Source organism: Halichoerus grypus, chromosome 12 (assembly GCF_964656455.1).
Source record: "Halichoerus grypus chromosome 12, mHalGry1.hap1.1, whole genome shotgun sequence".
In the NCBI taxonomy this organism is placed as follows: Eukaryota; Metazoa; Chordata; class Mammalia; order Carnivora; family Phocidae; genus Halichoerus; species Halichoerus grypus.
Window position 1 is genome coordinate 207,996 of NC_135723.1, and position 24,242 is coordinate 232,237.

The following is a 24,242-nucleotide window of genomic DNA, read 5'->3' on the forward strand; positions in this document are numbered from 1 at the left end:
AGCCCGTAGCACCTGGCATTTTCAGGTCCCCAACAAACCGAGCGGCTTAACACGACAGGAATTTATTCTCTCCCGGTTCTGGAGGCCAGAGTTCTAAGATCAAGGGGTGAGCAAGGCCATGGTTCCTCTGGAGGCTCCAGGGAGGACTCTTCCTGCTTCTTCCAGCTTCCAGGGGGGGCTCCTGGCAGGCCTAGGCTGGTGGCTGCCTCGCCCTGTCCCTTCCTCTTTTCTTACGAAGGCCCGATTCATTGGGTTTAAGGGCCACCCTAATCCAGGATGACCTCATCTTGAAATTTCTTATCTTTTTTTTTTTTTAAGATTTTATTTGTTTATTTGAGAGAGAGAAGGAGAGAATGAGCAAGAGACCATGAGCAGGGGGAGCAGCAGAGGCAGAGGGAGAAGCAGACTGCGCAGGGCAGGGAGCCCAATGCAGGACTCGATCCCAGGACCCTGAGATCAGGACCTGAGAGAAAGGCAGACGCTTAACCCACTGAGCCACCCAAGCGCCCCTTGAAATTTCCTATCTTGATGACATCTGCAAAGACCCTTATTCCAAATAAGGTCACATTCTGAGGTTCCAGGTGGACATGAATTGGGGGCACCACCGTTCACCCTGCCACCCTAGTGTGCAGCTCTGACCTGGGCTCAGCTCTGGACTCTGCTGATGGGCTCTGTGGCCAGCCTTCCCTGATCTGCAAAGATCTATCAGACCCACAGGACTTAGCTTCTGACAAGAATAGATGTGCTAGTGTTAGGGGCTGCAGCTTGCCAAGGGCCTGGAAGGTGATATAACACAGACATGCTTTACTATTGGGAAACCATACTGCCTTTTGAGGAGGAGGTGGGCTGCTGATTGGATGGTGTCTTGGCCCATTTGGGCAGCTACAATAAATACCGGTGCTGGCGGCCAAACCGCAGAGATTTACTTCTCACAGTTCAGGAGGCTAGAACTGCAGATTCCGTGTTGGGGAGAGTTGCACATGGCTCGCTGTGTCCCCAGGGGGTGCAAGGGTGAGACATGGCACCTCTTTCACAAGGGCCCTCCTCCCCTCCGGGAGGGCTCCACCCTCATGACCCAATTACATCTCAAAGCCCACTTCCTAAATCCAGCACCCTGGGTGTTTATACAAACAGGCTCTGTATAAAAAAGAGGCCCCGGGTGTGTGTGTGTGTGTGTGTGTGTCAGGATCTGGAGTGGGGAGTCAGGGCCAGGGGGTGAAGGACAGCCCCTGACCCCCCTCGCCATGGAGCTTGGCCTGAGAGCGAAGGATAGAGGCATGTCATTCACCTGAGCTCTTTGGGTCCATTTGGCCAACCCCTGTGTGGTTGCCAGTAGGGGGGACCTAAGGGGTCCCAAGGCCTATGAGAAGAGGGATGTTCGCTGACCCAAACTCCATCCCGAATTGGCAAAATTGTCTACTCTTCCCACCACAGTTTATCCCATTTGTATCATGACAGAATCCCCACTATGTTCTTGAACGAACGTGACTGCACATCAGTACTGGGGTTGGAAGCTCCGGCAGGGGGCGCTCGCAGCCCTCCCAGGGGTCCATCGCTGACCCGATAGGAAGAGCCCACCCTGCCCTCACCTGGACGGGACCTTGTCCGAGGCTGTGACCCCCGCAGGAGGGACAGGCGCTTCCCTCGTCTGGGGCCACAGCTCCGCCCACCGCCGAGAAGCCTCCACCCCGCCCCCCAGCTTCCTTTATTTAGGTATTTTCCCATTTACTACTGTTATCCTTGAAACAAAACACAGATATGATGACGGGGAGTTCCAGTTCATTGGCTTCAGGGACAGCCCTGGGCTGGTAAGTTTGGCAGAATGGCCAGGGTTGCCCTGGATTGCGGCCCACAGGGTGGAGGGTCTTGAGAAGTCAGACAGGGAGGCAGCAGGTTGCCCCAGGGTGTGGGGCAGGTCAAGGTCAGAGTCCATCCTTCCCCAGAAGAAGACTGGCAGTGGAGCTGCAGCTCAGGGGGGCGTCCAGGTCAGGGCCCCGTGCGGTTAGAAAGGAGTGGAGTCTCAGTGCCACAGCCCCGGTGTCCTCATCAGTGCACTGCTGCCATTTACGGAAGGCTCCTGGAGGCCGAGTGCTGTGCTACTTACTTGTTACATTGTATTTCTGTTCTCAGTGGTGTGGAATTGGTCCTGCTGTCATGTTCCCGTCTTGCAGATGGAGAAACTGAGGCTTGGAGCTGAGGTGCTGTTTCCAAGGTCACAGAGGCACAGCTATGACTGAGCACTGGCCTTTGACTTCTGAGGCACCGTCTCAGCAAAATCATGCTGTGCGCCACGCTCTGGTCTGAGCACGGAGGGCGCAGGGTACTAGACACACAGAAGTCTCTGCCTTCATTGCATTTTAGTGGAAGCAAGAGGGACAATGATGAAGTGACGGCAGGTACTGGCCAGATGCCAGATGGTGTGGGGGTCGGCAGCATGGCTGCATGGAGCCCTCCCACCTGCTCGCCCTTTCCCAGCGTGACCTGGATGCTCTCTCCCTGGCAGGAGGCAGGGTCTAGTCCCCTCTGAATCGGGGCTGGCCCTGGGACTTGCTCTGACCAACAGAACGCAGCAGGAGTGACACTGTGGGACCTCTGGGTTTCGTCTGAAGACGGCTTGCGGCTTCCGTGTCTTCCTGCTTGGAAGACAGCTGCCATGGAAAGGAGCGTGGGCTGGCGGGCTGGCCCTGGAGCGACGAGAGGCCAGGGGACCGGAGGACGGAGTGTGCTTCCAGCTTGCTGCTGACCACCATCGCACACGGGACTCTAGCTGATGCGACATGGAGAATTATCACTGCTGCTATAAGCCGCTCAGCTCCAGGGCCGCTCGTTACACAGCATCAGGTAGCTGGAACAATGGTGAGGAGCACCGAGTGCCGCAGACCGAACCCGAGGTAGAGAGGCGGAGGGAGGCTGTGTGTGTGTGTGTGTGTGTGTGTGTGTGTGTGTGTGTGGCCAGAGTAGGGGAGGGGGCTGCAATCCTAGGTGAGGAGGGCCCACGACGGCTCACTGAACGGAGGATGTCTGAGCAGTGACCTCGCGGAGCTCCAGGTGAGGGGTCTCGCGGGGCCGGGAAAAGCCAGGACCTGTGTGGCCAGCACAGAGTGAGCAGGGGAGGGTCAGAAAGTGAGGCCCTCTGGCCGCAGGAAGGTCTTTGACTTACCTAGAGTCAGAGGAGAGGCTTTGAGCGGGGGGCCGGACATGACCCTGCTTAGCTTCCACAAGCCCCTGATGCTGTCCAGAGAGCAGCTCGGGGCAAGGGTGAAGGCCAGGAGACCCTTCTGAGAGGCCAGCTGGAAGGCGCCGGACGGGGGCGAGGTGTGTGAGTAGAGCTGACAAGAGCCCTCGGCGGGTTGGGTCTGGCTGTCAGAGTGCAGAAAGGCTGGGTCCTAAGGAGCTCGGGAGTGGGGCTTCAGACTGGTCCTTGGGGCCCCGCGGAAACCGAAGGAGGAGGACAGAATTGGGCCAGCACCTCGGCCTGGGGGGCCTGGGCGCATCTGCGGCTACGGTAAGGGAGCTAGGAGGTCCCCCCAGAGGGAGGACACATGCAGGCCATGTGCAGACACAGGGCTCCTCCACAATGGAGGAGGGAGACTGTCCCAGGGCCTGGGGAGAACTGGCAAGGTGGTGTCCTAGAAACCTGGGGTGAGGATTGAGGGTGTGAGGGGGGCTGGGCGCCGGACCCCACGGCCCCTCTGGTGGGGAGTGGGGTTGGGCCTGCCCTCACCTCCTGCAGACGCCCTTCCTCCCCCACCCTCTTCAGAGTGCATAACCCGCCTGTGTCCTGATTCGTAACGGGGAGTGACCAGATGCCTTCCCGCATCGGGTGATGTGTAGACTCAGGGCCACTGACATACAAGGATCAGAGCGATCGATCACAGCACAGCGGCCTCGTTTGGATCCCAGTTCAAACAAACCAGCTGCAGAAAGTAGAACGCATGGGGCAGCTGGAGATGTGTGCATGCCGATTGATGGTAGCTCTGAATGCTACGGGAACTGTGGTCAAGACTGATCGTAGGTTATGTTAAGGAGAGAGAGGCGGAGGCAGTCCTTTCTTTTAGAAATGTACAACAAACTGTCTCCTGGTGAAGTCATACGATGTCTGGGATTTGCTTCCAATGATGCCGAGTAGAGGGAAGGGTGGGACAAAGAAGAAACAAGACAGGCCATGAACTGATAACTTAGGTGCTGGTGATGGGCAGGAAGTCTTCACTGGTGCATATGTTTGAGGCTTTAATAATAAAACATTTTTTAAGCATGTGCACGCACACATAATGAGATCAGCGCTCTCTGCCGGGTGCTGTCCTAAGCTCTTCACGTGTGTCAGCTCATCGATGCCCAGCACATTCCCGTCACTGGATGACCTCCATGCTCCCTCCCCTGTTGCCGGGGAGGAGACGGAGACACAGAGAGCTCAAATAAGTTGCCTGCCGTTTGCATGGCTAGTGAACTGCAGTGTTGGGGTCTTGTCCTGGAAAAACACTCCTGGGTCTCCTTGACTCTCACGCGACTTCTGACACCCACCCTGGACAATTCTCCAACACTGGCTGGCTGTCCTACAGTTCCGACAGGTTAAGGGCTCAGCCATCACCCCACTGCAGATGGCAACCTCAAGTCTAGGAGCTTCTGTGCTCTGACTGGCTAGCTGGAGATTGGGGATCCCCTCTGATCATGTATTAGCCTGGCTCACAGGACTCAGGAGAACAGTTTACCTACTAGATTACTTGTCACAGAGGACGGTAAGGGATAGGAATGAAGGCTAGATGAAGAGACACACAGGGCAGGGTCCAGAAGGGTACTGACCCAGTCGATTCTGGCCCCACGGAGCTGGAGACCACCGCGGGAAGCTCTTCAAACCCTGTACTGTAGGGATTTTACAGAGGCTTCCTCATGGGAGGCAGCATCCATCATCAAGCCAATCTCCAGCCCCTCTCCCTTCCCAGGAGGATGGGGGTGAGGTGGAATGCTCCAGGCTCCTAATCATGGCTTGATCTTTCTGGTGACCACCGCCCCTCCTGAAACCATCCTGGAGCCCACCCAGAGTCACCTCGTTAGAGCGAAAGACACTCCCTTCACCCAGGAAATTCCAAGAGATTTAGGAACTCTGTTCTGGGATGGGATCAGACTGTATGTTAGAACAAGAGATGCTCCCAGTGCTCTTGTTGCTTGGGAAATTCCAAGGGTTTCAGGAGCTCCGTGTCAGGAATGGGGACGGAGACTGATGTATGTATTTTCTATTATTTCAGGGATGGGACCCAGGGAGCCTGGCTCCATCACAGACCTCCCAGCCTATGTGCTTCCTACAAGCAGGGGATGATGATGTAAAAACTGTTACTTGTTCTCTCTGGGAGGTGGGATACATTCGATACAACTTAACCATAATCACATTGTTATTTTGCCTATTTTCTGATTTTTCTACAATGAGCTTGCACAATAAACAGAGTGTTCAACAGACCCACAGACAGCAGCCCCGAGGGGTTTGGCAGGTGGGGGCACTGAGCCCGCTGGGGTGCAGGGGTAAGGTGGGAGTGGGCAGGCGGGGGCACCACCCCTGTTTCTGATGACCCCCAGCTGGCAGGATTGCAGACCCAGCGCATGGTTGGCGGGACCCCTGACGTCCAGCCCGGCACAGGCACTGGGGGCCCTGCCAGCCCCACGAACACTCATTTGGGGAAGTGGCATCTCAGGGCGGGGGATAGGGCCAAGTGGCCATCGCTGCCTCACATCTGACCCTTATATCATACCTGAATGGGGTAGAGGCACTTCTCCCCACACGCCCCTGGGGGAGTCTGACCTTCCCCTCACCCACCAGTCACCCCCAAATCGACACTGCCCGGTTCATGCCCCTGGGTTCAGGAGTGTGTGACCAGCTGTCTGCAGGGCATGCCCCACCCTGTTTTACCCGTCCCCTCCTCCAGAAATTCTCCTCCTGTGGGCCCCCCTCAGGCCCCCACCCACCCGTTACAACCAGTGGCCTCGCTGGCCCCTCCCCCACCATCTGCTGAGCCCAGGTTTTGTGGGCGCTGCCCCAGTATCCTGCCCAGCCTGGCATCCTTGCACCCCGCAGTCCTTCTGGTCTCTGTGACTCCACTCAGCTGCGGGAAGTCCCTCTGCCCACGGGATAGAACCCCAGTTCGAGTCGGCTTCCTGCAGACCCACACAGGCCTCACAGTGCCCCTAACCGCTGTCCACACTCTCCCCGTCCTTCCACAATCCTTTCAGCTGCTCCCCTCCAGCAGGGTTTTCTGGACCTTGGCACGTGCATGCCCCTCTCCAGGACACCATCCCTTCCCTGCAGGGACTGGCCTGGCCCAGCCCACTCACTCCTCCCTCCAGGAGCCCTGTGCTGGCAACAAAGCCCTGGCTGGTCCTCCTGCTCGTCCCTCAGCCTGCTGTCTCCTCTGCTGGAGGGAAGGCTCCCGGCGGTGGGGGTCCCTCCTGCGTGGGCTCAGGGTGACCGTGCCCGCCCATAGAGCCAGTCTATGAATGCTTTTTGACTGAGCAAGTCATCCTGGCACAAAATGCATACAACCTGACTTGGGCCGCCCTTGGCAAGCACTTCTTACCAGGAGATGCCCCTGTGCCCATGGTGAGCCCGTGCAGCCTGGGGCTGGCCTGGCTTGGCTTACACAATCCCACAGGAGTCCCTGAGGGCTGGCCTTGGACACACATGGGGTGATGGTCCCCCCAGACTTCCAAGTCTTTGGGGTTCTAGACGCTGAGTCTGACTCCCCTTCTTTGGGGACAGTGTTTGTACACAGGACTATGAGCGGGTGATTTAGGAGGGGGAGGGTCTGGGCCTATAGCGGGTAAAGAGCGCCGACATGGTGTGGACTGGGAGGGGACATGTGTTGCAGAGGCCCCCACCCCAGAAGCAGGGGAGGGGGGGGCAGCCAGCCCAGAAGTCTGAGTGACCCTAATCCTGTCCAGGAGGAGGAGGTCATGAAAGGAGCCGTGGTGGCCCTCGGCAGTCCAGGGGGCGGGTTAGAGTGCCAGGGGCAGGCCCAGCTGCCTGAAACTGAGGAAGCAGAGAGAGGAGCGTGGACCACGGCTTCGAGAAGCTCAGCTGTTAGGAGGAGGGGAGAGAAAGAGAGAGAGAGCCACTGCAGGTTTTAGTCCTGAGGACCCCGGGCACTCCGAGCAGCCCTGGGGGCGTTCCGGAACCCCCTCTGGTGGCAGGAGCTCTGGAGCTGGGCTGCACGCCTGCCGGGGGCCCCCCTTCTCCATTGGAGCTGGTTGCTGCTTCTTGTTTCTGTCGGGTGGGCTTCTGACTCAGGTCTGCAGATGAACACGCGGGAAGGTGAATACCTACCCCACACACGGATCATAACATTCTTAATGCCGTGGTTCCTTGCTTATTCCTACACTTTCCTGGGATTGCAGCTTTGACACCCTCCTCCACCGCATACTGGGTATTTTTTATACCTTCCTAAGAGTTTAGTAATCTCGCCAGACTCAGGAGAGAATATTGTCTGCCACAGACTAATTATTCCTCAGTATCTATTATCGACTCCTTGTTCAGTAACAGAACTCCTGAGATTTAGCCGGCACGGGGCCACCGGAAAAAGGCTGCACTTCTCAGCTTCCCTTAGCTGGGGATGACTGGTGACTGAGCTCTGGCCAAGGCCACTGGAATCAACTTGGAGCTGTGTGTGAACTTCTAGAAAGTGTTCTTAAAGGAAGAAATTGTGCTCTGCTATTCCTTTCCTCCTTTCTGCTGGCTGGGATGCTGGTGTGATGGCTGGAGCTGAAGCAGCTATTTTGCACCAAGAAACGGAAGCCATAAGTTGAGGATGCAGGGAGCAACAAGATGGTAGTTGTTAGGCTGCCAGGCCAGCTCCGGACTGCTTGCCTCTGACTATTGTTTATGTGAAGGACTAAATTTCTACCTTATGTAAACCATTGTTACACTGGGCTTTCCATCACTCACAGCTGACCCTGTCTTAACTGAAAAGCCATTTCGGGCAAGCAGAAGTGGCAGGTTACGAGTTGTCAATCAATTGGGACAACAGGACCGTCTGTGCTATCTGAAACTATTCAAACTTAAGTATTAGACTGAATTTTATTTTTAATTACAGTTTTTCTTGCTATGTTATGGAGCTCTTAAATTGTATCTTTTGGGTAGATTTTAGATTTTGAAGATTCTGTGTCTTTTCCAGAGATGATGTAGTCTTTAAGTCTTGCAGGGACAGCAGGGCCTGATGCACTGTCCTCTCAATGATGTAGGTCTAAGCTATAAGCATTTTCATGTGGGTGTTACTTATTAGCCTTCGTCAGGGTTTGTTACAAGGCAAAGGTATTAACTTCCAGAAGAGGAAGGGGACTCCTGGCTAATCTTTATTGTGAAACTCACAGGCGACCTGCATCAATTGTCTAGAGGCCTGGGTGCTCGAGGTCCGCCACGCTGCTCGTGAGCTCCAGCACTGACCACACTCCTGTCGTCACACGGTTCCAGCTGACGCTGCTCTCCGGCTCACAGGACCCTATGAAGGTACCTGTCCCGTGTTCAGACACTTAACAGATGTTTACTCAGGGCCTTGTGTGCCGGGCTGTCCTCTAAACAGGCAGGATGCAGTAGTAAACATCACGGCGGTGGAGAAAGGTAGTAAATGCACGAGTAAGTGTCAGACCCTGCTGAGTGACCAACCACCTAGCTCAGCAGATGGAAGCAATCACATTTATTAGCTCACATGCCTGCCAACTCTCCAGGCTGTTCTGCCTGTCTGAGCCCGGCTTGGCTGGCCTCCCTGGTTGCCCTCATGGTCCCCCTGGCAGGATGCCGGTCCCCCCAGGGCCTCAGCCTGCCCCTGTGGTCTCTTCTCCAGCGGGCCAGCCCAGGTTTGCCCTCACAGTTCTGGAAGGTTGGGGGGACAGGGAGCAGGATGCTGCGAGCGCTTCTTCAAGCCTCTCCTTGAGCCAGGTCTGTTCCTGTCCCACTGGCCAGAGCAGCCACGTGGCCAAGCCTATAGTCAAGGGGGGAGGGGCCTACAAAGTCACAGGGTGAGGGCGAAGGGCATCAGCACAGGCAGGCCACTTAATGCCCTCAGGATGGCCCCATGGGTCAATATGTCAGCTATCAACTGGGGGCGTGGGGTGGGCTGTTTCGGGGCACACGGGGGAGGGCTGAAGTTCTACGCAGGGCAGTGTGGGGAGCCTCAGTGAGAGACAGAAAGTAGTGATGTCAGCAGAAGGAACAGCAAATGTGTCCCCAAGACAGGACACGTATTAGTCTGGGTGGGCCCGGGGGGGATTTCTCAGTGACTAACGCAGTATCTTGCTCCCCAAATTCCCTGTGGATGGGCTGTGCAAGCAGGCTTGTCACCCCCAGGGCCACAGGGCACCTCCATGTGGCCACAGCCCACCTCAGGGCGGGAGAGTGTCATAGGTGGGGGTGCCGGGGCACATGCTCTTTGTAAGGCTGGCATCCAGTTTCCTGAGAAGACGAGCTGGGGCCTGCTCAGCCCTCAGGTCCTCTCGTGGCCCCCGGGGAGGTGGCCCGGTGCAGCCCGTGTGGTGTGCATGCAGCCAGCCCTCTGGCTGAGGCGGACGGGAACGAGGGGTAGGCTGGCGTCCAGTCACCCGGTCCCAGCCTTCCCTGGGACACGTAGTGAGCTGAAGTTCCGGGGTGTGGCGGGGCCTGGGGGGGACAGGGAAGGCTGGGCTGCAGAGGAGAGCAGAGGCCCTGTCCCACCAGGCGTCCGTGGGATGGCCCGTCCAGGCTCGGCTGCTGTGGAGGAGGAGGACCAGGGTTCTCCAGAGAAACGGAACCCACGGGGTGTATGTACGTGTATCACTATAAACAGACGTGTATGTATATAATATACATGCAGATACCGAGATGTAGAGAGTGGGGAAGGGGGGAAGGGAGACAGAGATTGATCTCTCTCTCATGCAAGTTTGGCTCGCTGGGGAGGACTGTCAGCTCTTCCCAGCACACGGGTGCGGCTCAGCAAACCTGTTCTGGAAACGCCGCACGGACACACCCACAAGTAACGGTTTAGCAGCACCGGGGCGTCCCCAGCCCAGTCGGACACACACAGTGAGCAAGCACAGCGAGGTCCTGTTCTTTGCAGCCAAGTGACCTGAGTGACGGTGGTCAGTCGCTCCCAGCCCCGCCTGGGCCAGGGGACGTTCAATCCTGGAGCATCTTACACAGGAAAAGTAGGACCGAGCGTATTTTAATTGGCATTTTCCTGAGTTTTAATGAGGTCAACAGTTTGTAAGTATTTACTGGCCACTTAGGCTTGTACTTTTGTGACTTGCCGGATTCTGTGTCATCACTCGCTTTAAAAAACGGAAACAAAGATTGGTTTAAAAATGTAAAGAATTTGGGACGCCTGGGTGGCTCAGTCGGTTAAGCGTCTGCCTTCGGCTCAGGTCATGATCCCGGGGTCCTGGGATCGAGTCCCGCATCGGGCTCCCTGCTCCACGGGGAGCCTGCTTCTCCCTCTGCCTCTGCCTCTCCCTCTCTCTGTCTCTCATGAATGAATAAATAAAATCTTAAAAAAAAATGTATAGGATTTTATCGAACAGCTTCCTTTTATCAGAGACACTGTTTTTTAGGCACACCTTTCTAGATTTTTCGGAGGCAGTCCTTGTGCCCTTGGGACCCCTTGTTGGAGGGGAGAAACAGAGGCTCAGAGAGCCGCTCTGGGGTCACGGTGCACCCCTAAAATGCTCTCTCTGTTTGGGGGTGTAGGTCCTTCCCCAGCGTTTCATTTGCCCTTTCGTTTAAACTTCAGTATGTTTTGAAAAGAAAGCTAAAACTTTTATCCAGCCACAGTTCTCGATACTTCTGCAGTTCCTGCTGAGAACCTTCTCCCAAGAGGAACCCAAACCCAGACCCGTTTCCCTTGAAGACTGGGATGGCTTCTCTTTTCATAGCTGTATCTTCAACCCATTGGGAGCTCATCTGGGCGAGGATGGGCACCAGGATCCGCATTGTTTCCCAGCAGACGCTGTCTGGAACCCTCCCCCTGGGACGCGGCACTGGCTGGCCGTTGTCCGTCCACCGACACAGACTCTCCCAGGGACCTGGAAGCCTGCCCCCCGCCAGCCGGCAGCGCCCCTGTGGCTGCGGTGACCCCCGTCTCCCCGAGGGGCTGGGCCCTGCGGTGAGTGGAAGGAATCCGGTGGAACTCTGCTCGCTCAGCAGAGCAGGCCTGGTGAGCTGGGCGGGGACACCGGACTGTGGAAAATCACATGTCAGAAACCCAAGGAAATTGTTCTGCCAGTTGTGTGGACGACTAGACACCGTCTGGGAGACCCGAGGCCCCCGAGCAGCCTGACCCCCCTGTTAACATCCAGACTGCGGGCAAGGGGGCATTTCTAGGGGCCGATCCCAAGAGGGAGGAGCAGAAGGGTGGGATGGGCCCAGGGTCTTCTCTCCCTTGCTCCCTGGAGACAGACCCAGGACTCCAGGAGACGGAGAGGAGCTGGGACATGATCCCAGGCCTGCCGTCCAGAGCCCGGGCTTTCCAGGCCTTCCAGTGAGAGCATCCCCACACGTGGGCTGGCTGGCCAGGCCGTGGAGGAAGGCCCTTCCGAAGGCCCCACTGGGCCATCTCAGTACTGAGGCTTCGCTCCCCTCACGGCCCAGCCTTGGTATGTGAGCTGCCTCCCCTGAGGCCCCAGGAGCCTAGGAGGGTGTCCTCGGGGCCTCCCAGGCTCTGCCATTCCTGCCTGTCCCTGTTCCTGTGCCCGGTGGCTACCCCAGCCAGACCGTGGGTATGTGGTGCTGTTGGTGGGTCAATGTCCCCCCTCTGCCCAGGCCGAGAGCAGGGTGTCCCGTGGTGACACTCGGGCCTCAGCAGGAGGGGCTAGTGCCACCGCGGCCCCCTGGCCCGGGGCCGGAGGCTGTGGAGCCCAGATGGAAAGAACATTCAGTCTGGCTCCGGAGTCCCCGCCTGGCCCTTCCCCGTCAGTGACACGCTGTGACCTGAACACATCACTTCTCCCGGAGCGGCTGCTTTCTCGCTTAAGAATGGAGAGAGATGGTGGCCTGCTGGACAAGTATGAATCACTTCCCCGTCTGCCATCCACGCCCAGGTCCAGAGACTTGGGGCCTGACCGGGGGGAGTCCCGGCCTGGGGCGGGTCGAGTCTCCCCCACTGAGACCCCCCCTGCCTTTTCTCCCACAGGCCAGGACTCTGTCTCCCCGCGGGTCGTTGCCCTCCCCTTGCCCTCTGTCCGTGGACGGTCCAGTCACTGACTTCCGGTGCCCTCCAGCCTGACGGTCTCCAGAGGAAGGCTGCCTCCAGGCCTGCCGGCTCTCCGGGCCATGCTTAGGCTGGCAGCTTGTTGACAGCTCCGGGAGCCAGTGAGCCAGTCCGGGAGCCACGGCCACAGAGGCATGCACAAATTGCCTGGGGGCCCAAAGGTGCGGGGCCGGGCACCAGGGTGGGGGCGCTGTGGGCTGGAGACCAGGAGGCGGAGGGCAATGAGGCTGTGGACGTTGCAGCCGCAGCCACATGGGGGGATGCGGTCTCCTGCTGGGGTGGCTGCCTGAAGGGCCTGGGGACATCTTTTGGCCCAGAGCTCAGCTCTTCCCCAGAAGGGCCAGTAGAGGGCCTCCTCCCTGCCCCCCAGGCCTCCCAACCCCCACCCCATGGCCCCCCACCAGCATTCTCTAGTGCTTCCGGTGACCACATTTGGAAAGCAGGAACCCTGAGGTCTGGTGGGTGGAGGGAACAGGGCCAAGGTGGGGGGGTGGGGGAGTGACCCTCACACTTCCCAAGGCCCAAGCCAGGCTGCAGATACTAACCCTGCTCCTCAGGCTGTTTCCCTTGGGGCAGGGGCCCCGGGGGTCCTGAGCCACCCTCCTCTTACAGACTAAGTCGACGGAATTATTCGAGGTCACAGTTCTAAGACTGACTTCTGGGATGGTGGGAGGAGGGGGTAAATCTCCTCTCCCTCCTGCCCCAGGCCCATCCTGGGGTCTCCTCACCGCGAGGAGTAGAGCTGCCTCCTCTGAAGGCCAGCCCGAGCTGAAACAAAGCCTCCGTTGCTTGCCCTACACGCAGCATCTTCCCTCCCCGTCCCTGTGGGACGGGCCCCAGGGACTGGAAAGAGGGTGGGTTCCATTCCTTCCCATTCTTCTCCACCTCCTCGCCCCTTCCGATGTGGGAGCTCCTGGCTCCCCCACTGCCCCCTGCTGGGGGCAGGGGGCATTACTGAAATGGGCAACGTGGCCTTGGTGCCCCCCACCTGGGAGCTTTGCCTACATGTCCCCTGGCCCTCCACGGCGGCCTGCAGGGCCTCTGCACTGGCCCATTCCTCCAGGATGGGGCTGCTGCTAACCTCTGAGGGTCCCCGCTCCTGACCGTGGGTGGGGAGAGCCCCTCCAGCTCTCTCTCCCGAGGACTGACCATCGGCCCACAGGTTCTCCTGGGAACTCTCTTTCCTCTCTCTGGAGGCACCTAGAGTGGGCCTACCAGGCTGAGAGATCAGTCTCCCTCTCCCTGGCAAGCCCAGTCCTGCTGTGGCCCGTTGGGCAGACCCTTCCGGGGAGCGAGGGGAAGGCCCTGGCTTCTCTCAGGAAGTTGGAGGTGGGGGTGCAGAGGCCAGGGGGTCCAGCAGACCCCCACTAGCTCCCAAGAGCCCTTGGACATGCACACCGACGCCCCCCTCCCGCCCAGCAGGAGGCACTGGGCCCTGAAAGGGTGAATGGCAGCCACAGGAGGCCGCGAGCCTCCCACTCCCCTGGACCTGCCTTGGGCTGCCCTTGGGGAGTCTGGTTAGTTGCCGTGCTCCTCAGCAGACAGGGATCCCCTAACAGGCCCTGTGGCTGCCTCCCTGCCCCCAGGCAGAACCTGGGCCCAGCTCTAGGGCTCTCCAGGGTGCACGTCTGAAAGTGAAGTGGGGTCCCAGCCCCAGCCACGGAGCAGGGGGTCCTGGCCCGGCCTGGACAGCAGTCACCCTGCTCTCCACCTGCTCGGACACTTGGGGGCAGAGAGCCCCCAACTCCCCGCCCCCACCCCCTGCCCAGCTCCCTACGAGGCTTTTGCTCATGTTCCCGTTGGTGACTCACTGTGGCTAAGGAAAAGTTTCTTTCTATTCCTTTCTAATTTTTTTTTACGGTTTCTATTTTCCCTGGCAGAGGATGTTGGGCCCAAATCTGATCCATGTGTGAGCCAGCTGAACTCAGGAGCGTTCCCAGGGAAGTGACGTTCCACAGCAGCCCCCGCACCCCCGCCCCAGCCTTGAGCCTCCCTGCTTGACACACTCAACTGGGGGCCACAGAGCAAATTCCCAGACCGAGTTTCAAGAATGATGATTCAGAGGCTCACAGAGGACATTTATGGGTAAGAGCTTGCTTCATCTCTATGGCCAGGACCAGCCTGGGGACACATGACAGGGCGAGTACAGTGCAGGGACCAGGAGGCCTGGCTGGGGGCAGGGGGTGGGTGGTGCTCTGAGAGCTCAGGTGGGCAGCCGTGGTCTCTGGGGGGGAGACGGCAAGGGCTGGGCGCTGGCATGTTCTCACTGCTGACATCGTGCCGGGCACAGCACGTGCTCTATCTGCACCTGAGGCTGGGGAGCAGGGGGGTCACTTGCTGCCCTCAGATGGCCAGGAGGCCAGAGCTGGGGTGGGACCCTCAGGACCAGCTCCCAACACAGTCCCACTGCCTTTTTAAGCATGGACAAGGGTGAGCCGGTGAGAAACGAAGGAAGGGCCTTGAACAGAAGGGGTACAGAGCCTCCCTGGGTCCTGTTCCCGGTCCGGGGGCTGAGCCAGCAGCCCCCACAGTGTCCCTCGGGCTGGCCGTGGCTTCGTGAAGAGGCCCAGGGGCTTCCTGACCTGCTCCTTCTCTTTCCCTTTAGTCCAAGGTCCAAACTGCCTGTGGACCTTCCCAGGGGCTCCTGGGTTTTCCCAGCTACTTCACGGGGCCAAACCCTCACAGACAACCTTGGCTCAGGGCTGACTGCTGCTAAACTTGACCCATGGAATCCAGCTGTGCTCTTTCTCGCTTCCTCATTCCTTCTGCTCTGGGAGCTCCAGCCTCAGGTGCGAGGCCCATTTGGGACCAGCTGACATTTACCCTTCAAGGAGCCTATGGAAACACACGTATCCTAGCTCTCCGTGCCAGCACCCGTGGCAGACATTACTAATCTATTCTGGATTCTCTGATCTATGCTGGCACCCGTACAGATATTACTCATTGATCCTGAGATCCTCTGACTACCCGATATATGTGCCCCCAGGGGCATGCAGTGGCTGGAGCTACTGTAAACAGTCTTTAAAAAACCAGGTTCTGGTAAGAGGGACGAGAGGAGTGGCTGTCCGTGTTGGGATCTAAGCTGGTGGGAAAGCCGTGCGTCTGCAGAGGTGAGACAGTGTCCACTGCAGGAGACAGAAGAAACTCTAGGGGAGGGGACGAGCCCCAGATAATAGCACCTCCTGCCTCAGTGTCCAGTGACTGTCCCCAGGGCACATCCCAGCACACAGCTCAGTTGGGTTAAAGGCACACACAGTCTCTCCCCAGCTGGGTCCTCGGGGCAGTGTCTGGTCTACTTTGCCTTTGTGGCCCCATATCTTCCACGTGGAGCTGGGCTCACAAGCACTGCCCCTAAATCTTCCCTTGAGCAGACCTGGCTTGACCTGAGGCTGTACCATCTGCCGGAGAGGCCAGAGAAGTGGGCTTCGCCGATCCAGGTGTAGGGGCAGGCAAGAAACCCTTCAACTTGTACGGAAATCACTGTGTGAGTGCTGAGTCCCGTTCCTGTGAATTATACACAGATTTAATACCATGGGAAAGGAATCTCCTCCCTCCCTGCTCCGTCTCTGCCCCCTTCCGAACTTGCCCTTGTCTGCCCGGACCTGGGGGAGGGGGGCGTTACATAGGGATTCCCAGCGCCAACAGAGCAGCTGGCCTGCCCTGAGGGCAGGTTTACCCCTGCCTGCCACTAGAGAGTGAGTTCCCGAAGAGCTGTCCCTCACCGGGAGCCAGCACAGGGCCCACGGACCGGGGAATCAGTTGGACGTCTGCAGGAAAGCTAGTGACAGTTCACAGAGTCGCCAGCCCAAGCCTCCAGAGAGAGGCAAGGATGGGTTGGCCAGGGGCGTTCACCGCCTGGCGGGAGCCCTGAGATGGGGAGGGTCTCGGAGGCCAGAGGCCGCAGCTGGGCTCTGCCGTCAGGGCTCGCAACCCCCTCCATTGGGCTGGGTGGCATCTCGCCTCCCGGTCCCAGCCGACTCGAGCGCGCTGCTGCAGACCCATTGTGGGGGGGGGGCGGCATTGGACCCCTCGGACCTGCGCCCTCAAGACCCCCCTCCCCCCCACGCAGGTCCTCCGTCCTAGGCGCAGGCCTCAGGCCGTGGACGCCGGCCGGCCCCAGTTACCGCTTCGGAAAGTGCCAAGCGCGCGGCGCCGGGACAGATCGCCGCCCCCCCCCCGCCCCCGCAGCCCCTCCGTCCACGCCCGGCTCCTCCTCCTCCTCCTCCTTCCCCAGGGGTGGGGGCAGCCGGCTCCGGAAGCCCTGGCGCCCCCGCCCCGGCCTCCACCGGAGCTTGGGAGAGGCGGTGCGCGCGGGAGCGTGCCACGCGGGGCCGGAGCTCCCAGCCGCCACCAGCGCCGCAGAGGCCCCCCGGCCACCCCTGAGCCCCCACTCTCCCCTGAGCCCTTGCCCCGCCCGGAGCCCTCTCGCCCCACCCCGGATCCTCCCGCCCGCTCCCACCCGGAGCCCTCCGCCGACCCCGGCGCCCCCGCCCACGCGGGACCCCTCTGCCGCCCCTCCCCAGAGTCCCCGCCCCTCGCCACCCCGGGGGCCCCCCCGCGCCCCTGCCCCCCGCGCGAGCCCCGGCCATGGCGGCCGTGCGCGGGGCGCCCCTGCTCGGCTGCCTCCTGGTGCTCCTGGCGCTGTGCCCCGGGGGGCGCCCGCAGACGGTGCTGACCGACGACGAGATCGAGGAGTTCCTCGAGGGCTTCCTGTCGGAGCTGGAGCCTGAGACCCGGGAGGACGACCTGGAGGCGCCGCCGGCCCCCGAGCCCACCCTGCGCGCCCGCAAAGCCCAGACGGGGGGCAAGCCGGGGGCGCGCCCGGGGGTGGCCAAAGAGGGTAAGATCCCCAGGGGCGTGCCTGGGGGGGTGGCCCGCCGTGCGATGGGGGCCCTCGGGGCGCCCCACCTCTCAGGTGACAATGGCAGGGTTTGGCTGCTGTCCAGTCTGCTCTGTGAGGCACAGGAGAGCCCAGATGTCTGGCAGGACCCTGCGCCACGCAGAGGTCGGTGCGGGCTGGCGGCCCTCTGCGCACCGAGGCACATCCGCGGTTTGGGCCCTCCCGGTCCCTCACCCCCCGCCCCCCAGAAGGACGAGCCTTGAGCCACCTGGGGACTTGGCTGCCTCTCCCCAGGTCTGTCCTGTGAGCTGCCCTCATGTCCTCACGGGGCCTGTGTGTGGCACACCGTGGCTGTGCCCACGCCACCCCCAGAGTCCCAGCCTCAGCCCTTCCTTGGGAGGGCTCCCCAGCACCCTCGTGCCTGGCCTCTGGTTCCAAGAGCACAGAGGCAGGTGAGGGGGCTGCCGCCGGGAGCAGTGAGCAGTGCCCTTTCCGTGGCCGTGGATTCACTGTGGTGGTGCATCACAGGGCTCGGGGCCCAGGGCTTCTTACATAATGTTGTCAATAAACCTCAGCTGTTTATGGTGACTTTCTGGAGGGGGGCAAGGGTCCTGTTGAGCTCTCTCTCCCAGGAGACTCCAAAGCACCATCCATCATTCCTGAGGTCAGCAGCCCCTCCCCTGTGTCCTCTTCTAGATCTTTCCTGGCTCCTTCCCCACCCCTTGGGAGGCGGATCCTAGGACCCAACATGGCCTCCCCCCACCAACCTCTACTCCCCATTCCAGGCTTACTGTCCTGGCCTCCTGGATGCCTTTGTGGCAGCCCTGTTTCTCCTGGCTGCGTGCATTCTGTAAATTTTTCTGTGTTTAGGCCTCCGGCCACCACCGCCATCACATTCTCCCTCGCACTTGCTCAGGGGCCTGGAGGACTCCCACAGACTGCCCCGTGCCCTGCTCCCGCTTCCTCCCTCAGACTCTGAGAGGGCTGAGCAGTTGTGGTGGCTGTCTGTCCCCCCACCCCCCATGTGGCCCCAGGACCCCCTCTTGGTTAGAGCTGCCAACCCACCCCAGACCCCTTACTTCCCGAAACGGACATGAGTGACCTTTTTCTTGCTCTGCAGGGAGCTTCAGGGAGGCCCCGGGCCCAGGCCCTTGACTTTGGGTGGCAGTTGGCGGGGATGAGACCTCCTTCCCCTTTAGACCGGGCACTCCCCCAGGCCTGGATGGCTCAGTCACCTCTCTGCCCCTTCGGTGCCCTGCACAGCATAACGCTCCCTGATCAGCTGAGCGGACACGTGGGGAAGAGGATGATGAGGGGCCTCTGTTGAGTTTTGGCGGGTGGGAGGGTGAGGGCCTGCTCCCTGGGCCAAGCTGTGGTGTTGGCGGCAGAGAGCTGCCAACAGAAAGCCTGGGTTCCAATCCCAGCTCCTCCAAGAGAGCAAGTGACTTCACCTCTCGGTTTCCCAATCCAAGAAACACAGGGCCAGCAAGAACCAGTGGGAGCCACTATTCCCGGGTTGTGGGCACCTTGGGGTGGCTGCGTGAGATATAGAGTGACATCCCCATTGATTTGACTTCAATCTGCATTTGTGACAGCACCTCTGGAAAAGGCCAAAGACAAAGGGAAGAAAGGGAAGAAGGACAAAGGTCCCAAGGCAACCAAGCAGCCCCTGGAGGGGTCCCTCAGGCCACCCAAGAAACCCAAGGAGAAGCCACCTAAGACCACCAAGAAACCCAAGGAGAAGCCACCCAAAGCCACCAAGAAGCCCAAGGAGAAACCACCCAAGGCCACCAAGAAGCCCAAGGAGAAACCACCCAAGGCCACCAAGAGGCCCTCGGCTGGGAAGAGGCCCCCCACCGAAGCCCCGTGGTGGCCACGGCCCCTGCCTCCCAGCCCCGGCCCCGAGGAGCTGCCTCGCGGGGGAGGTGTGTGCGGGCTCTCCTGGGGTTGTGGGGCTCTGACCTGCTAGGCTACTGGGAGGGAGAGGGGGTCCCTAGGCCTCTGCTTCCTACAGAGAGATCCTGAGGGCCACTCCGACAGGGTGGGCTCTGGAGCCTCGTCGGGAACGTAGCCATTTGGTTGGAGCTCCCTTGGGGCGGCTGCCTCGCCTGGGCAGGGGGGTGCTTGGCAGCCTCGTGGATAGGGTTTGCTCTCCAGTGTCCTGGCTCTGTCCCCTGGCCCCCACCCGGATCCCTCCTCCTGTGTATTGTTGGGCCCTGAGCCTTTGGGCTGCCCTCCTGCTGGGGCCTAGGCTCCCCAGAAAGCCCTCCAGCTCTCAGGCCCCAGGAGATAGCAGCAGGGTGCTGAAGGCCAGAGCAGTCCAGGCCTCCTGGGAGTGAGCTCAGGCTTTGGGAGCTGTCGGCAGGGCCTAGGTCTTGTGGGGGCTCCCGATACAACCAGCGGTCAGGGCGGGCTTCCCATCCACCGGCTTGTGGGCTTTGTGTTGCAGGCGGGGCCCTCCCAAGTCCTTCGCTGGGGCCAGGAGGAGAAACTGATTCGGAGCGCCAGTCTGGTGAGTGGGCGATATCCACCCGGCCTTGGGGGACCCGCTGCCTTGGCTGGCTGAGCCGGGGTAGGGGCATCAGTGAGTGTCTTCAACAAGCCAGCCATGAGCATTTCCCCCAGAGCCAGAAGAGGAGACCGAACCACCCACCCTGGACTACAATGACCAGATAGAGAGGGAGGACTATGAGGATTGTGAGTAGGCCCCCCCCTGCCCTTGTCTAGACCCGGACCCCTGGCCCCGGGGCCCACTGATGGTTGGCCCACTCAGAGGCCCTGCCCTCCCAGCCCCTCTCCCCTTGAGGGGGGGCCTTGGACTGGCTCAGAGCCCGCCATCCCCCTCAGTTGAGTACATCCGACGTCAGAAGCAGCCCCGGCCACCCCCCAGCAGGAGGAGGCCCGAGCGGCCCTGGCCGAAGCCCCCAGAGGAGAAGGCCGAGCCGTCCGGGCCTGGGCTGGAGGCCCCCGAGGAGAGGATCGGTAGGATGGGGACCGCTGGGGGAGGGAGGGGTGCCAGGCACGGGGGCTCTGGGCCCACCCCTGCCTCCCACTTCCACAGAGCCTCCTCCGAAGCCGCTGCCGCCCCCCCTGCCTCCCGACTATGGAGATGGCTACGTGATCCCCCACTATGACGACAGTGAGCGCCCGGGGCCCGGCCCGCCACACCCCTGCTTCCGCTGCTTTGGGGGAAGTTGCCTTGCCAGCACCCCTCCGTGCCCACGTGGGCTCGCAGCCCTGGTCTGATCTCCTCCCTCGGGCTGTTCCCTCCCGAACGCTAGTGGGCTGCAGTCTCCGTCCCCTGCTCCCGTTCTATCTGCCTTCACCCGCGCAGGACCCCAGCTCCTTCTGGGCAGCCACTGTCCTCTCCCTCTTGTGCCTGTGTCCACGGGGGCCCGAGCAGGTTCCTGCCCTTTCCCTGCCCCCAGGTCCCCACCAATCCTTCCCACTGACCCTTGGCCCCAGCTCAGCCCTCACTCAAGACCACCCCCTCCCGGCCACAGGCGTCAGGTGTCACTCAAGGTGTGTCCTGTGTGTGCCCCATTCCCTGCCCAGACTCCATGGCCCACCTTTCCCGAGGCCACGGCCTCCCAGGTCAGGCTGGTGACTTCCCGGGCCCGGGCTCATCCTGCCTGTGCCTAGGTGGCCTCCCCTCCAGGAGCCCCTCCCTCCTCATCCCTGCCTACCTGGATTCTTAAGCCCTGCCCTGACCCCACGTCCTCCTCCTGCACTTCCTCCTGCCCAGTCCTGCCGGCCAGGCTCCTGTGGATCCAGGAGCTCTGGCTCACAGAGGGGGCCCTGGGGGCAGCATCTGGGCCACCTCAGCAGGGCTCTGCCTCCCCACAGTGGACTATTACTTCGGGCCTCCCAGACCCAGGAAACCCCACACTGAGCTGGAGACAGATGAAGAGAAGGAGGAGCTGAGTGAGTGGAACCAAGCTGTTCCCACCCCACCCCCCGGCCTGACCCCCAGTGCAGGCCTGACCCCTGACCCCCCTGCCCCCTGAAGCCCAGGGCTAGGATGACAGGCTTCTTCTACTTTCCACTGTTCAGAGAAACCCAAAAAGGAGGGCAGCCCCAAGGAGGAGGAGACAGATGACAAGTGGACTGTGGAGAAGACCAAGGACCACAAAGGTGTGTGTCTGGGGGCTGGACCCACACGGCCGGGGTCCCTGTGTGAGAGCAAGTGCGTTCCTGAGGCTCCAGGACCCTCTGCACCACTTCCTCCTGTTGTTGCCTCCAGGGCCCCGGAAGGGTGAGGAGCTGGAGGAGGAGTGGGCTCCGACAGAGAAAGTCAGTGAGTAAGGGGCCTGGGGGTTGTGGGGGCTGGGGTATGTGGGGGGCTGGTCTATGTGGAGGCTGGGGTTTGAGGGGACTGGGGAGTGGGTGTGGGGGGCTGGGGTGTGTGGGGCTGGGGTACGTGTGGGGGCTGGGGTGTGTGGGGAGCTGGGGTATGTGTGGGGGGTTGGGGTATGTGGGGGGATGGGGTATGTGGGGGCTGGTGTATGTGGGGGGATGGGGTATGTGTGGGGGGCTGGGGTATGTGTGGGGGCTGGTGTATGTGGGGGGATGGGGTATGTGGGGGGGGTTGGGGTATGTGGGGGGCTGGGGTGTGTGGAGGCTGGGGGTTGAGGGGGCTGGGGAGTGGGTGTGGGGGGCTGGGGTATGTGGGGGCTGGGGTGGGGGGGCTGGGGTATGTGGGGGCTGGGGTATGTGTGGGGGCTGGTGTATGTGGGGGGATGGGGTATGTGGGGGGGGTTGGGGTATGTGGGGGGCTGGGGTGTGTGGAGGCTGGGGGTTGAGGGGGCTGGGGAGTGGGTGTGGGGGGCTGGGGTATGTGGGGGCTGGGGTGGGGGGGCTGGGGTATGTGGGGGGATGGGGTATGGTGGGGGATGAGGTGGGGGGCTGTGGTGTATGGGGGCTGGGGTATTTGTGGGAGCTGGGGTGTATGTGGGGGCTGGGGTCCATGCAGTGGCAGCAGGGTAAGGGTGCCAGGCAAATAATCTAGAGCCACATGTGGGTCCCAAACCTGGAAATCCTGATGATGCTCCAGGCCTCCAGAACCCTTTCTCCCCCTTAAATTCTTGGGACCCAGAAGGGACAGGTCCTGGGGTGTCTCTGCCCTGGGATTAACCCCAGGGAACAGAACCCACAGCACAAGGCGGGTGTGCAGATGGTGCCCGTAAGGGGCTGAGTCTGGGGCGGCTGTGCCCTGTAGTTTCACGTGAGCCCCGTGGCCCTTTGCAGCTGGCGTCATCCGCCCATTCTCCAGATGAGGAAGCTAAGTCCCAGGGAGGGGAAGACAGGCTGGGGGCACAGGTGCTCTGACTCACGCCCCCGATGTGGGCTCGAGTGGGCTCTGGGCTCCTCGTTCTGGATTTCATGGAGGGAATGCCAGAGCCAGTGGGCCACCAGCCTTGGGTGCCGTGTCTCTAGAGTGTCCCCCCATCGGGATGGAGTCCCACCGTATCGAGGACAACCAGATCCGGGCCTCGTCCATGCTGCGGCATGGCCTGGGGGCACAGCGAGGCAGGCTCAACATGCAGGTGGGTGTTGGGATGTGCCCATCTTGCAACTGGGCAGGGGGCTCTGGCTCCTGCTCATCCTCCGCACGCCCCCAACAGGCCGGGGCCACCGAGGATGACTACTATGACGGGGCATGGTGCGCTGAGGATGACGCTCAGAGACAGTGGATCGAGGTAGACACCAGAAGGACCACCAAGTTCACAGGCATCATCACCCAGGGCCGTGACTCCAGCATCCAGTACGTCGGCCAGACTCAGGCACCTAGCGAGGGGTGGAGGGCTCCGGGCACAGGACTGCGTCCCATGGAGGACGTGCCACCCCCAATCCTCGTGGATGAGCAGATCACCCACCCATGGCACGTAGCAGGCGTGGGAGCCGCTCCTGCTGCCGGGGACGAGCCCCACACACCCCTGCCAACTCCTGAGTGCCCGGGACCTGGGCAGGGAGAGCAGCCTTGCCCTGACCGCCATTTGCTCCCCAGTGATGACTTCGTGACCTCCTTCTTCGTGGGCTTCAGCAACGACAGCCAGACGTGGACGATGTTCACCAACGGCTACGAGGAAATGGTGGGGGCCCCTGAGCTCGCGGCTCTGCCCCGGCGTCGGGGCTGGGGGTGGGCTCTTGAGGCAGGGGTGGGGGGCTGTTCTGAGGCCGGCCTCTCCCCAGACCTTCCATGGGAACGTGGACAAGGACACGCCCGTGCTGAGCGAGCTCCCGGAGCCAGTGGTGGCCCGCTTCATCCGCGTCTACCCACTCACCTGGAATGGCAGCCTGTGCATGCGCCTGGAGGTGCTCGGGTGTCCCGTGTCTCGTGAGTGCAGGGGGCTGCTGGGCAGCCGGCGGGGGACAGGGGCTGGCTGGGGGGGTGGGGTGGCTGGAGGGAGGGGTGGCTGGCCGGGATGGGGGAGGCTGGCCACGGGGAGGGGCTGGCCGGGGGTGGGGCTGGCTGAAGGGGTGTCTGGCCGGAGGGGTGGCTGGCCGGGGAGGGGGCCTGACCGGGAAGGGGGGAGCTGGCTGGGGGAGGGGCTGGCCGGGGGTAGGGGCTGGCCGGGAAGGGGAGGGGCTGGCCTGGGGGGAGGGGCTGGCGGGGGGGCTGGCCGGGGGGGGGGAGGAGCTGGCGGGGGGGGCGCCTGGCCGGGGAGGGGGGCTGCCCGGGAAGGGGGGGCTGGCCGGGGTGGGGAGGAGCTGGCCGGGGGAGGGCTGGCCGGAGAGGGGGGCTGACCGGGGGGAGGGGGTGGCCGGGGAGGGGCTGGCCGGAGGGGCGGAGGGGTGGCTGGCCGGGGAGGGGGCCTGGCAGGGGAGGGGGGCTGGCCAGAGGGGTGGCTGGCCGGGGAGGGGGCCTGGCCCGGAAGGGGGGAGCTGGCTGGGGGAGGGGCTGGCCGGGGGGAGGGGCTGGCGGGGGGGGGCTGGCCGGGGGGAGGAGCTGGCGGGGGGGGGGCTGGCCGGGAAGGGGAGGGGCTGGCCGGGAAGGGGGGAGCTGGCTGGGGGGAGGGGCTGGCCTCGGGGGCGGGGGGGCTGGCCGGGAAGGGGAGGGGCTGGCCTGGGGGGAGGGGCTGGCGGGAGGGGGCTGGCCGGAGGGGTGGCTGGCGGGGGGGCGGGGCTGGCCGGGGGGCGGGGGGAGGACCTGGCGGGGGGGCGCTGGCCGGGAAGGGGAGGGGCTG

The 24,242-nt window shown here is 61.7% G+C and overlaps 1 protein-coding gene across 1 annotated transcript in view; it reads left to right on the forward strand.

The window, feature by feature from the left end:
• Window positions 1-24,242, forward strand: part of AEBP1 (AE binding protein 1) — a 30,148-nt gene that overhangs the window by 2,604 nt on the left and 3,302 nt on the right. Inside the window, exons 2-22 of the mRNA XM_036085277.2 lie at window positions 2,172-2,396; window positions 2,504-2,841; window positions 8,353-8,488; window positions 9,692-9,778; window positions 10,882-11,111; window positions 12,138-12,376; window positions 14,096-14,300; window positions 14,821-15,699; window positions 16,285-17,055; window positions 18,651-18,980; window positions 19,505-19,567; window positions 19,681-19,752; window positions 19,903-20,037; window positions 20,117-20,194; window positions 20,902-20,979; window positions 21,109-21,189; window positions 21,299-21,352; window positions 22,492-22,601; window positions 22,680-22,819; window positions 23,063-23,147; window positions 23,248-23,392. Of these exons, the coding sequence (XP_035941170.2) occupies window positions 16,803-17,055; window positions 18,651-18,980; window positions 19,505-19,567; window positions 19,681-19,752; window positions 19,903-20,037; window positions 20,117-20,194; window positions 20,902-20,979; window positions 21,109-21,189; window positions 21,299-21,352; window positions 22,492-22,601; window positions 22,680-22,819; window positions 23,063-23,147; window positions 23,248-23,392 (1,624 nt within the window). The 5' untranslated portion in view covers window positions 2,172-2,396; window positions 2,504-2,841; window positions 8,353-8,488; ... (4 more) ...; window positions 14,821-15,699; window positions 16,285-16,802. The remainder of the gene's footprint in view (window positions 1-2,171; window positions 2,397-2,503; window positions 2,842-8,352; window positions 8,489-9,691; window positions 9,779-10,881; window positions 11,112-12,137; window positions 12,377-14,095; window positions 14,301-14,820; window positions 15,700-16,284; window positions 17,056-18,650; window positions 18,981-19,504; window positions 19,568-19,680; window positions 19,753-19,902; window positions 20,038-20,116; window positions 20,195-20,901; window positions 20,980-21,108; window positions 21,190-21,298; window positions 21,353-22,491; window positions 22,602-22,679; window positions 22,820-23,062; window positions 23,148-23,247; window positions 23,393-24,242) is intronic.